The sequence below is a fragment of the Lissotriton helveticus genome, chromosome 4_1 (genome assembly GCF_964261635.1).
Source record: "Lissotriton helveticus chromosome 4_1, aLisHel1.1, whole genome shotgun sequence".
Taxonomy (NCBI): Eukaryota; Metazoa; Chordata; class Amphibia; order Caudata; family Salamandridae; genus Lissotriton; species Lissotriton helveticus.
This window is the reverse complement of record NC_136063.1, coordinates 1,534,303,416-1,534,317,541: the sequence shown is the minus strand read 5'-3', so window position 1 is coordinate 1,534,317,541 and position 14,126 is coordinate 1,534,303,416. Positions and strand designations below refer to the sequence as shown.

The 14,126-nt window shown below is 40.6% G+C and overlaps 1 protein-coding gene across 2 annotated transcripts in view; it reads left to right on the top strand.

The window, feature by feature from the left end:
* Positions 1 to 14,126, top strand: part of PIEZO2 (piezo type mechanosensitive ion channel component 2) — a 1,179,452-nt gene that overhangs the window by 802,034 nt on the left and 363,292 nt on the right. The window contains exons 19-20 of one of the 2 annotated variants that reach the window (XM_078688151.1): positions 1,056 to 1,088; positions 1,447 to 1,661. In XM_078688151.1, coding sequence (XP_078544277.1) covers positions 1,056 to 1,088; positions 1,447 to 1,661 — 248 coding nt within the window. The remainder of the gene's footprint in view (positions 1 to 1,055; positions 1,089 to 1,446; positions 1,662 to 14,126) is intronic. The other variant, XM_078688152.1, reaches the window with a different exon arrangement.

The following is a 14,126-nucleotide window of genomic DNA, read 5'->3' as shown; positions in this document are numbered from 1 at the left end:
ATTTTGACACATTGATAGTATTTTATCGTTGTGCCACTCACTGTATTTTCACCGTCATGACAAATTAGCTGATCCTTTTGGATGACACCAACGAGGTTTAAATTGTCAAAATAGGCAATTGTGAAGTTGCCATGTGATTTTCAAACACAAAAGGTATAACTGACTGAGTTTAGCGTAGAATTTAATTGAGCAAAAATATGATGCTAATTTTGTGAGACAAGACCAGGCATACCTACTATCCATCCCTGTCCAGAAGGGATTACGAAAAATGTACAGAATGTATTCTAATGAAAAATAAATCATCCACAGAAGCAGAGTAAAGAAGCAGTCTGACAACAAAGATAGTAGTTTGAAAGTACAAATTTCTCTAAATCTAATTTTGCAATGCATGTAAAAATAAAAGGAAGTACTCTAGAAAATATATTTTATTTAAGATAATATTCTAGATATTTCTACTGTTGCATTTATTCTGTTTTGTAACTTTTGAGTAGTGAGGTCGTGTGAATTAAGCTTATTGTTAGGCAAAAGAACAATGAAAACGTGCAACTAGTCATGTGACATAAGCCATCATATCACAGAACTCTAATGTAACTATTTGTACGATATGAAATATGATTATAACCTTTTATGTTAGGCATTACGAGTGTACAAGGGTTTTTTACAAATGAAACATGATGTGCCACAGTTAACCCTGTTTCTACGTCCCCCATATAAATAGTTATGAATTATTACATTGTCCTTACGCATAACATAAGAAATCCACACCGCATGACTGTTTGCATCTTAGCTGTGCCATCTTCTTTCTGTCAGTGTTCTATACTTTCCCCTTACTCTGACTCTATAGCTTTGCTTTTTGCCACTGTTACTTGTTAATACTGCAATGACATGCTCAAAGCATCTGTGCCCACAACTCGTGCCACAGATACTATTGCTGGCATTCATTGAAGGCTGTTGTGTAGCATGATGAGTTTTGGTGTGTAACACTCTTTTGTGACTGGTCTCTCTTCTCACTCTCCCCTTTTTTTACTTCTTTCTGTTTCAATGACTTTGAGCAGCATCAAGAAAAAAATACCCATTCAGCAAAATGAGTAAGTCCTGCGAAGTCATGAAATGCTCTCCTACCGACACGCTGTCATTTCATGCTTCTTCGTCTTAAACTCTGACCATCTTCTCCTCTAATGGGAAAATGTCAAGTTTAAGTGTCAATGCCATTCTGACTAAACTTGTTTACTATAAGCTTGAGCTGGAAATGTTGGCTAATGAATCTTAACCCATGAGTTTTTTCAGTATTGGGTGATGGTCTTTAACGGTTGACCATGCTGATGTGGGAATTGCAGTTGGGTTGAGTTATTGGCTGGGGGGGGGGGGCAAACGCATTGCTAATCCTTTCCCCAAGGTCTATGATCTGTTGTTTGGAGAACTGATATAGCCACTCTCTACTAACAGACTTGTGAATCAAGATGGCAGCTTGGCCGACATAACCATGATGAACTTGAATGCTAACCTTGAAAAGGAAGAAAAAGCAAAATTGGAGGAGAAATCGAGTGAAGGGGATGACGAAGATGAGGACCGAGGGGACGGAGAAGACGAGAAAGAAAAAGCTGAAACAGATGAGGAGGAGGAAGGGGTTGAGGATGAATCAGAGGAAGAAGAGACTTCGGGTAAAGTATAAAATATGGGAAATGTGATTCCTGAAATGATGTCCATACATATGTGCCTTCAACTGTGCACATTCTCAAATGTTCTGAAACAATATAGTATGATACACGAACAAGTTAATCGGATGTTAAGGCGACAGAAACAATGTAGGAATGGCAGGGCCAGCTTTAGGGTGGTGGGAATGGTGCAGCCGCACCTGACGCTGACTTTGGTTTAAAAACATCGGAATTTCTTTGTGCTTCCGCAATTTTCAAGCAAAAATATGAATGTCATGATAACTCTGGTGATTAATGTTCCTACTGGAGAGAGAACAGAATTTTGTTTAGTTGCAGTTTTGACTCATCATAAAGTAGCGCAGGAGGGTTAATGTGCCTGCTCCAAAGAACGTCTGCCAGGCAGATCAAAAAAGCACAAGTGGACTATGAGAACCACTTACATTTTTTTTTGTATGTCAGAGAGGTACTACGGACAGATGATAGGCACTGTTGGAAAGTGATAGTGAGGGAATTCATGGAGAAAGAAGTCAGGGGGGCCAAAACAGACTGATGCACCGGGCGCCACCAGCACTAAAACCGTCCCCGTGGATTGGTCACTTAATCCTTCCCCCATTTCCCTGAGGGCTGAGCAATTAGTGGCCAGTTTTCAAAGCTCCGAACTGCCACTAGGCCTAAGACTCTCTAGCTCACTGGGGTGACAACACAGCACAGCATTAGGAAGGAGAAAATGAGAGAAATAGAGAGAGTAAAGAAAGAAAGCCAGGCAGGAGCAGGACTGGTTGGCCCTGTTCAAAATACAATGCGTGCTATTACTGTCTTGTAGATGCGTGACTCAACAAGATAGCATTCTCATAGAAGTTGTTCATAGCCATCATTAGTTCATTAATACTATAAATTATTTGTCAGTACATATAGGGGCTGAAATAGTCTTGGCAAATTCTTATTAAGAATCCTTGCGTTTCTCGTGCAAATATATCATTTTTGGTCTTAAAAAACATGCAATCTTAATAATTTAATTTAATTTAATAACTAACATTTACTTATATTCAAATTATTTTTCTTTAATTTCAAATCTTAAATATTTCAAAAGACTTTATTCGGTTTAAGAACAAAAAAAATCTTAAATAGGCCTGAGCAGAGGCGTAGCTAAGCTTAGGCCGCCCATGGCGGCCACTGCATTTGCCGCCCGCGGCGGCCTGATTGAAGAGCAGGAGTCGGGGAAGGGTGTTAATGCTTATTCTTGCGACCGCGATGGCCCCAGGTAAGAGCAGGGGGAGGAGGGACGCCACCCCCAAAATTCGTGCTGCCTGGGGAGATCTGCCACTAGGCCTGAGAAGTGAACTCCTGCGACGTTCGCAGAGTTTGCAGTTTTCCACACTCCGCACTCCACAGAGTACGCGCATTTCTGAAATACTCTGTTAAGCATTGCGTAGCAAAGTTTTTTCCTTGTTCACACTCGCCAACATCTAGTTGGCGAGTGCGAGCAAGGAAAATCCATTTCCCAGACAGATTTCTCAATACAGGCGGTCATAATTCTCAACACAGGCAGTTGCGATGATCGCGAATGCTCGTGTTGAGAAACCTTCTGTTCACGTTGAGAAAGCTACAGCTCGGGTAGAAAATTTACTTGAGTGGCTTGGCAGTTTGGGCTGGACTGTTCCCATGAGGAACAGGGTCAAGACTGATATGCATATGGCTGGGTCTAAACTGGGGGGTCATGGTGAGCAAAAGAACCATGGATTTCACTCAGATCTCTTGAGTGGGCGTGAATGTTTTGATTTGTTCTGCATTCCCTCCATTATTTGTGTGTCTTCAACTTTCTAAAAGTGGCATTTCCGAAATTGTTACTTAAAATCCAACTTCACCATTAAAGAGGGTTTTAAATTACCATTCATTTGAGTGGTAATAGCATAGCTCCTTCTGCTTTAAATCTGCAATAAACACTTAAACAATGTAATAAAGTAAACCATTGCTAGTCTATGGGAGATATAGGGCATTCAACATTGGGAAATGACTATAGACGTTCTTCACTGTCAGGACATGTAAAACTTAAACACACGCCTTACTTTTTAAATATCCTGCAAACTGCCATATGACACTGCAGAGCCTATCTTAGGGGTGCCTTAAGAGTATTAAAAAGGAGGGTTTATTGTAGGCAAAATATTTATTTTTACCAGATTAAAATGATAGTTTAAAACTGCACTACACGTGGCTGTGGCAGGCCTGAAACATCTTTTAAAAGGTTACAATAGTGGGTGAAATACTGAGTGCTACTAGTAACATTACATTTAAAAGCCTTGGGTACATGTAGTACCATATACTAGGGGCTTACACATGAAATAAATGTGATTTACCACTGATTCGCAAAGGAAAAGTACATGGAGTCTTAAAAGCCAACAAAACTTGGTTCAGTAAAAGAAGGCAAAAATCTGGGGTGACCCTACAGTAAGGGCCAGGTCCAATAGAGTGTCTTTAAATGCCTGTTTTTTGCAGTGCTTAGAAATGGCACAATCTGTAATCAATGTACATATCTTTACAAGGGAAAAAAAACTATATTGCTACAATATGTGTGAACGCTGGGATTTTGAAATACAATCCACTCTCTTCTGAAGTCCTACAATGGGATTTATTTGTATATTCAAACATCTGACATTTGAGGGTAATGCTAAGGCACATTTTTCAAAGAACGCTCAAAATGTTTATTGTGGCTCTAGATCATAGCAATACCTTTTGAAGACAAGAACCACACATATAAGACCATCGAGAACCTTCAGTGAATTATAATTGGATCTGACACAGAATATCAAGAGAAAGATGTTTCCCCTGATGAAATCAAGTGATCAGATGTCACAAAGATTGAACTGATTACATGTTTTAAAGAGTGAACTGATCAGAGGTTCCAAAGAGCCAATAAATTATAGATCCCAAAAATTGAAATGGCTAGAGGTTCTAAATAGCGAATTGATTTGATGTCCCAAATATTTACTACTCTGTCTAAGTCTTGCTGACTCTTATATGCACCCTTTCAGTGTCTGATAGTCTTTTGCCCATAGGAAAGGTGAATATGGGATTGCATGCCAAGCATGCACAGGAGAACTAGAAGTTTATTATTTAAAGACCTAAAGGCTCAAGGCTGAGGCAGTCTATTCCTAGCTAGTGTGAGGGTCGTAGACAGCTGGCAAATACGGGCAGTGGTCAGCTGCAAATCAGTGATCACTGTAACCAAATCATCTAACAGTATTCAGCAGCAAGTAAGTGTAAATACAATGAAATACCTGAACCAAAAGGGTCCTTAGAGTATTAACGGCCCAATACACAGCAAAAGTAACACAATGAGTAATCACGCACAGGAGAACCAAGCTCTGAGCTTGAGTGTTAGTGCTTTAGTATGATGCAGGAACCAAGAACATTAGGCCAGAAGTCGGACATAAAATGTCAGCTGATGTGAAGTCAGAGAGAAGCCTCAGTTCTTCTGGTAATCGCTGATTCATTGGAGAGCAGGAATAATATAATAAAAGGCTGGGGCCAAGATTGTGTTCAGGTAAATTCAGGCAAATTCAATGCCAGAAGTGGATTTCCGTTACTTTTGATTTTCTTGTAGATATTCTCCCTGATAAAGAGCATCGCTCGAAATGCATAGGGGATGCATTTGTGACTGATTTGTACGAATATACCTTGCTTGGAAATCCACTTCTGACACTGTTCTTTATGGAATATGTTCTATACAAACTATTCAGCATATGATGTAATATGATCTGAAGACTGGTTTAAATTAAACCTATTCAATTTGGAACTTTTCTGAAAAACGACTTTGCATTTAAACTCTCAAAACGCGTTTGTCACGCGTCTGGAGGATTCGAGATTTTATCTTACACGGCGTAAAATTCTTTGCAATGATTTGAGTTCTAGCACCTCATGGTCAGGAGGTGAGCATCTCGACATCCCATACTTTAATTACCAAGATTTACCGTTTGTTCACATACAATTACCCCGGAGTGCTGCGGCTCTACATTTTTTTTGTTGCATGTTCTGACTTCACCGCAGGCACCCTTGATTTCAAGATGTCTTACATCGACATTGCCAACCTTAAAGCTAACAAGGCAGACACATTTGATTCTCTTCACAAGATACAGACAGAATATATTCGCTCGTCTAGGAGCCCGAATGCATCACGTCTAGCACTGGATCAGTACAGTCCAATATACGACAGTTACTCTACGCAGCTAAGAGGAAAATAAACCAGCGGTTGCATGCAAGCACTTTAATCAGATATCATAAAGTTCAGCGCATACCCAGGGGCTTGCGCATCCCACTCAAATCAACTCTTTGCAAAAATAACCCACGGTTCCCTACAAAAATCGTGCGGAATCTTAAACAAGTGTTCACTTGACTTGATCCTTCTATTAGTAGAAGAACTCTCCAAACTCCTTGAAGAATTAGATGGGGAAGTCACTCAATTAAAACATGAATTGACCAGCAAACTAACACCGGAAGAACTTAATAAAACACTAGAGGTTGTTAATTCCCACTTGAAAAGTACACAAAAGAAATCAACGAAAGGAAACTACGAAAGTTTAAAAGGGACACAGTCGATTATAAACTCGGTGAGGTTTATAATTGGGCTGAAATCTATGCAGCCAGGAGACAACAACGCCCTTACACTATTAAATCCACAGATGGAGATACTTGCTCTTTGGATGATTCATCCCGCAAATCGGGACAAAGAGGGCCACAACAGACTACTCCACAGCAGGAGTACGCACCCTCGACTTCGAAATCAGCCACTACCACATTTTGACTTCTTTTTTAGCATCAGGCCCTGATCCAATCAGCGATCCAGAAGGTCCTGCAATTCAAAAAGCACAGCAACCGGTGGCAAAATTGACAAGAAGTCATCGGACCTAGTGATTAACATCTCCAACACTGATATAACAGCTGCACAGATCCAAGTGCTTGAGAAAGGCATATCTTTTGTCCCCTCTTACCGTTCAAATGAATTGGAGACACAAGTTTGCTTCTACAAGTTTATGAGGTCTTTGCGACTCAGACACTTTTTTCAAAAGGTTTGTTATTCACAGACACAAGAAGATCCAGGAACATTATTGGACCTCCGACCTAAGAGTTCTTTTCAGGCTCCAGTGAGCCATAAAATCCTGGATACCTTTGAACTGTTAGTGCAACAAGAGTTACACACCATTTACCAAGGATCGACCCACCATCATTCTAATTTATCGCATCATGAGCACTTTGCTCTGACACAATTGGCAAAAAACCCCAACACAACTATTTGCAAAGCTGATAAAGGAGGCGCTCTTGTAATTCTAGACACCAGTTTTTATCAAGACAACATTACAGACCATTTGAATGACAACACCTTGTATATGGAAGTACAGTCTGATCCTACTTTAGATTTCACTGTAGTTCTATGAACCATTATCAACACAGCTGTTAAAGCGTGGACCATCACTGAACATGACAAGCGTTTTCTTATGAAGGATCATCCTCAAGTGCCATTTCTTTATATGGTTCCAAAGATCCATAAACACGCTACCAAACCACCGTTCCGGCCCATAGTCAGTACTCGTAATTCCATTCATGAACCGATTGGCATATATATCGACAGACACCTTCAACCGAGTGTAAGAAACATGCCAAGCTATATACAAGACACCACGGATTTCTTGACTAAAATCTGCAACATCGTCATAGACCCCAATGAGCCCATCTATCTATGCACCATCGATGTCAGTTCGTTGTATACCTCCATTCCACATAACTTGGGACTACAAGCTATGGAATCAGCATTACTTTCTACCGACAAACCATTGAATCTACAGGTTTTTCTCATGGAATTGATGCAGTTTACTCTCCACCACAGCTATTTCACCTGTCTTGACAAATTCTTTATTCAGTTATCCGGCGTGGCAATGGGCACCTGTGCCACGGCGTCATGCGCGAATCTTTTCATGCACCAATTTGAATCCGACCACATTATATCTGTTCAAGAATGGCAAGATCACTTAACTTGTTACCATCGTTACATAGATGACATTTTTTTAATGTGGAAAGGTTCAGAGCTACAATTAGTGACAGGCATCACGTATCTCAATAAAATTGACACCAGGATCCAATTTACATATACCATTAGTCAAACCCACATAGCATTCTTGGACAGTAACATCAGGATTCAAGATAATACCCTTCAGACTTCAATTTACACCAAGCCCACCGACCGCAATAATTATCTTCATTTCAAAAGATTTCCCCAGATGAGTCTCCAAAAACATTTGCCATATTCACAACTCCTCAGAGCCAAGCATATCACATCCACTGATGAACTTTTCAAAGCTGACAGTTCAACCATTGTGCAAAGATTCCACCAAAGAGGTTATCCCAACAGCATTACCCAATCAGCAGAGCTTTGTGTACAAAATAAAGACCGATCACAATTATTGGTAACCAAAAAGTTTCCACAAACCACAGACACGCGCCCTTGCTTTGTCTCTAAATACTCCTCCACCAGCAATAAAATCAAAGCCTCCATCAAAAAACATTGGCAGTTGCTCAAATTGGAACCTGATTTCAACAACATCTTTCAGACGTTACCGATCTTTGCTTACCAACGCACAAAAAATATCCAAAAGATGCTAAAACCTCGTAAAACTCCGACAGATGTCATCTACAATGGGACTATACCCTGCCACAATTGTGGCAATTGCAACAGTATTATTAAGGGTACCGTCATCCAAAACCCAACACAAGGCACACCCATTAACCTTAAGGTCAACGCTACATGTGATACAACCAATGTGATATATCTTCTCAAATGCCCATGTGGCTTCCCCTACTGGGTAAGACTGAGAGAAAAATTAAAACTCGACTTACCGAACATCGAAGCAATATCCGGACAAAAAATGTAAAATCTTGTGTAGCGGCCCACTTTACTAATCAACCTCACAATGTCAGCCAATTACGTTTCCTGATTTTGGAAGTCATGAACAAAGTAGCGGGAAGAGACAACAAGAAGTTTCTTTTACAAAGAGAACTTTACTGGATGCACAAACTGAACTCTATACACCCAAAGGGCCTCAATGAGAGACTCGAATATAGTTGTTATTTATGAAGGACTTTTGTGCTCGAAGCCTCTGCTCCAGTGTTATTACCCCTCTCTGCTTTAGCACTCTTTGACCATTGATCCCATTCTTCATTGTATGTTACACTTCTTATTATCTCTTATTCACATATTCTTCATCTGATCTATTCTCATTTTTTTCCATTCCCTATGCTTTTTGATTCACAGTCTTACTTTTTCCACATTTCTTGACCTGTTACAGACAAATCCTTTTTATTTTTATTTTCCCATTTTCCTTCAAACTTGTCCCCTCATGTACATGACGTGCTTAATTTCGTTCTCTGTGTTGCACACCACAATTTTATTTCTAATATTTTTTCAGCATGGTTCCTGCAGTAACACCATATCGTTACATTTATTCTCAGGTTTTTGCACCAGTTGTACCCGGTAGTTTTCCACTGTTTAGCCCTCGGTTCCCACACGTTCACTATTTCTATTACAGACACCCGATATTTGTTTATTTATTATTTTTCATCTTTTCACGCTTTCCTAAGTCTGTTGTTCTTTGTTTCACTGTTTTGCTTTCCCGTGTGACTTTATACTTTCTTTGTTCTTTTTTAAGTTTTTGCTTAACTTTATTACTTCGGTTTTTGTCTCACACTGACTCCGCTGTTTGTCCGGAGTCCTCTTTCTATGTTGATTCCCTGCACCCTGATAACGCCGCCATTGCTTCCAGCGTCATCAGCGTACTAGCCCTGTTTGGAAGTTTCAACGAGGTGCTTATTCTTGTCACGCTATGCAGTAAGACCATTTGTGCATGTTTCACCGTGGCATGTCGATCTATTTTTCACCACGATTACTGGTGCTAACGGGGCTATCTAACAGTACCGTTTCTGTTACTTTTGCTCTGTACATCCGCACGTATCACATTGCACATTTTCAGTAAGTCGCCTCACCACTCGTTCCATTTCCTGATTTATAGTTTTTTCAATCTCCTTTTTTGCGCTACGTCGATCACAACGATTCACCTGTTTCTTCCTTCTCCTAAACATTTAAGTCCACGCAGTTTTTCACATTGGTTAAATCACGCCCATCGTTCTTATCACTGAGCCTCACTGGTCGTTATTACTGTTAAGACTGTTTGTATTTCGGCACCTAGTTCACCATCATTAACTCGTTTATGAATGGGTTAATTTCTTTCCCTTGCTCCTGCCCAGAGTTATATCTTCTGTTACCTTTGATTTTCTTGTAGATATTTCCCCTGATGAAGAGCATCGCTCGAAATGCATAGGGGATGTATTTGTGACTGATTTATACGAATATACCTTGTTTGGAAATCCACTTCTGACACTGTTCTTTATGGAATAGGTTCTATACAAACTATTCAGCATATGATGTAATATGATCTGAAGACTCGTTTAAATTAAACCTTTTCAATTTGGAACTTTTCTGACTAACGGCTTTGTATTTAAACTCTCAAAACGCGTTTGTCACGCGTCTGGAGGATTCGAGATTTTATCTTACACGGCGTAAGATTCTTTGCAGTCAATTAGATGGTAAAAGCTGTTTAGGGAAGTAGCTTTGTTGAATGAGTATAAGAAGAAGGAGGCTTGAAGGAGACAGAATGGATCTACGGGACCACAAACAAATGAGAAGTGTTTGGCCAAGGTAATTTAATGAGGCCTGGGACATGTTTTAAGGGGCTTCATAAGTGAGTGGCAAAGTAAGCCCTGCAGACCCACTAGTACCATTTACTTTACAAGTCCTGAGTATATGGCATACTACTCTGCAAAGGGGCATGTAAGTAAATAAAATATGACAATTATGTGCAAGCCAAAAAACCATGTTTAGGGGAGTGGGCACCATCACGTTAGTACTGGTTAGCAGTGGTAAAGTACACAGAGTCCAACGGCCAACAGAAGCAAATTCCAGCACAATTTGAGGGGAAAAAAGGGAAAAGGTTTGGGGAAAGACCCCCCTAAGGCTGACAGGTCAAACACTCTCTTTCCTGCACTCTCTATCATGGATATGTAACTGATGCAGTAACCTTGTATATATTGTACGTATAAAGCAGTGATAATTATATTGCTATGTAAAAAAATGTAGCATATATTTATATATTTTAAGAAATTGATCACTACCAGCTCTTTTTCAGGGGCAGATGTAGAATATTTTCTATTTGGTCTTCAAGATAATACCACATTAAGATCTTGCAGGAACATGTGTGGTTTGTAATTGGAGTGGTCATGGTTCTGGCCCAATGCTCTTCTATGCCCTAACATGTTCAGATAGGTAAGTTGCCCATGGATGTTGCTCTTTAACTTTGATGCCCTTAACATGGTGTTGCACATGCGTTTGGATAATCTGGGTATTGTGAATCAAAAACGTACAGCCTTGTTTTTGAGATAATCGTTTGAGGCAGTCTAGCCAATCACAACAGTGCACAGTGAAGACATTTCAGAACATTGGAATGCTTAGACCAGAGGGAGTTTGCTCCAAAGATCTTTAAATTAACATCATTGCCATATTTGTTCAAGCAAGTTACAATCACAGCACATGCATGAACATGTTTTGGCAGTAGAAATATTTCTAACGAAACATAGCTTTCAACATTTCCAGGCCAAAATAAATTTAAACCTAACAGAATTTCTCCACTACTAAATCCTCAAAGTTACACTGAAAAACGGGTTTATCAGTGAAATGAAAAGCATGCCTGCTCCTTTTAAAAAGAAAAGGGAAGTCGGTGGTGCACAGCTAGTTAATGTAGTTGTTTCAAACAAGATTTATCAAACTTATGGGTGCTCTCTAGGGCGGTGTCTTCCGTCAGACACCCAAGAATCATGGAGTAGGTAGTGTATGCAACGATTGCAGGTACATCCCCTATTGAGGCACACTGGGTGTGATCAATGACGTGATTCACAAAATCAATAAAGTTTCATGATTTATTTGATGTTGGTTTAAACAGCTGATATTGTTGTCATATCAGTAGTGTGACAATTATTTCATTTTTCTAGCGCATGAACTTTTTTCTCCAATGCATTTCGGGCCAGAAGGCCCTTTATCACGGAGTGCTGCGGAGGAAAACAGAAAAAAGCAACGGTGAGACGCTGGTGACCTGGGAGCATGCTGGAAAAAATGCTGGAAAAAATTAACAGTGTCTAAAAGTGAAGGGGTAAAGTTAACTAATAAATCGGCGTCACTAAAGGGGGTGCACCACGGGAAGTGAGGTGGAGTTTTACCGCACGAGGTGGGGTGTGGATGGTAAAAGGCATGAACGTGAACAGTGTCGGAAAACTTACTTCGTGCTCAAGCGTAGCGGAGTCCGCTGGCAAACGGCTGTAAAATCTGTGTCAGTGGAGCTCGTGGGAGGAGACTATAAGGACATGTGGTTAAACAGGGTGGGTCAGCTAAGAGAAAGGTGGACATAGAAAGCGGTGTTCAGAGAGAAGAGAGTGAAGTGGCCATCTCATGGTGGTTACAGAACGTGAGGGAGTGAGTAAGTAGGGGCAGTGAGCAAAGTCATCAGGATACAATGTACAAGATACAGTAGATATGTTCTACAGGTAACAACTATATTCAATGCGGTCGTTGAGACCGTGCGGCTTCTGAGTCTGTAATAGGTAGATCCACTCAAGTTCACGTTTTAACAACTGTTTGTGGTTGTCGATTCCTTCTCTTTTGCTGACAATTTCCAAAACGATGAATTTCAGTTGTGCGATGGTGTGGCGTGCTTCAGCAAAGTGCATGGCAATATTGGATTTTTCTTGTTTCACCCGTATGTTGGATTTGTGTTCGTTCAAGCGTGTTTTTATTTTGCGTTCCGTTTTCCCAACATAGAGCTTCCCATCTATTAACAACACGCATCAACGAAATGCATGATCGATTCATTGACCGTGGTTACCCAGAGGATATTCTCCGCAACGCGCAGAATCGCGTAGCCACGATGTCCAGACAAGACTGCCTACAAAAAGCCAAGAAAGATAAGGAATCTCGCATGGTGCTTGTATCTAAATTTTCCACAGTAAGTCCCACATATAGGAAAATCATACTTAAGCACTGGCCCATCTTACAGGCTGAACCCGATCTTCGGGGAATCTTTGAAAAACCTCCTTTGTTTGCTTATACAAGAAGCAAGAACCTTAAAGAAATCCTGTCTAAACCAACTCCGGCAACCAAGCAACATCGAGGAACTCAGCCTTGTTCAAATTGCAGTCACTGTAACTGCATAATCAAGGGCAATACTATCCAACACCCTATGAAGGGTCACACCATCAGATTACACGTTGATGCCATATGCGACTCAATTAACTTAATTTACGCCTTGAAATGTCCGTGTGGGAAGCTCTATGTTGGGAAAACGGAACGCAAAATAAAAACACGCTTGAACGAACACAAATCCAACATACGGGTGAAACAAGAAAAATCCAATATTGCCATGCACTTTGCTGAAGCACGCCACACCATCGCACAACTGAAATTCATCGTTTTGGAAATTGTCAGCAAAAGAGAAGGAATCGACAACCACAAACAGTTGTTAAAACGTGAACTTGAGTGGATCTACCTATTACAGACTCAGAAGCCGCACGGTCTCAACGACCGCATTGAATATAGTTGTTACTTGTAGAACATATCTACTGTATCTTGTACATTGTATCCTGATGACTTTGCTCACTGCCCCTACTTACTCACTCCCTCACGTTCTGTAACCACCATGAGATGGCCACTTCACTCTCTTCTCTCTGAACACCGCTTTCTATGTCCACCTTTCTCTTAGCTGACCCACCCTGTTTAACCACATGTCCTTATAGTCTCCTCCCACGAGCTCCACTGACACAGATTTTACAGCCGTTTGCCAGCGGACTCCGCTACGCTTGAGCACGAAGTAAGTTTTCCGACACTGTTCACGTTCATGCCTTTTACCATCCACACCCCACCTCATGCGGTAAAACTCCACCTCACTTCCCGTGGTGCACCCCCTTTAGTCACGCCGATTTATTAGTTAACTTTACCCCTTCACTTTTAGACACGGTTAATTTTTTCCAGCATTTTTTCCAGCATGCTCCCAGGTCACCAGCGTCTCACCGTTGCTTTTTTCTGTTTTCCTCCGCAGCACTCCGTGATAAAGGGCCTTCTGGCCCGAAATGCATTGGAGAAAAAAGTTCATGCACTAGAAAAATGAAATAATTGTCACACTACTGATATGACAACAATATCAGCTGTTTAAACCAACATCAAATAAATCATGAAACTTTATTGATTTTGTGAATCACGTCATTGATCACACCCAGTGTGCCTCAATAGGGGATGTACCTGCAATCGTTGCATACACTACCTACTCCTTTTAAAAAGAACACAGCACAAACATGTATGATCCCACTGCGAGGACAGGTAAAAGAGCT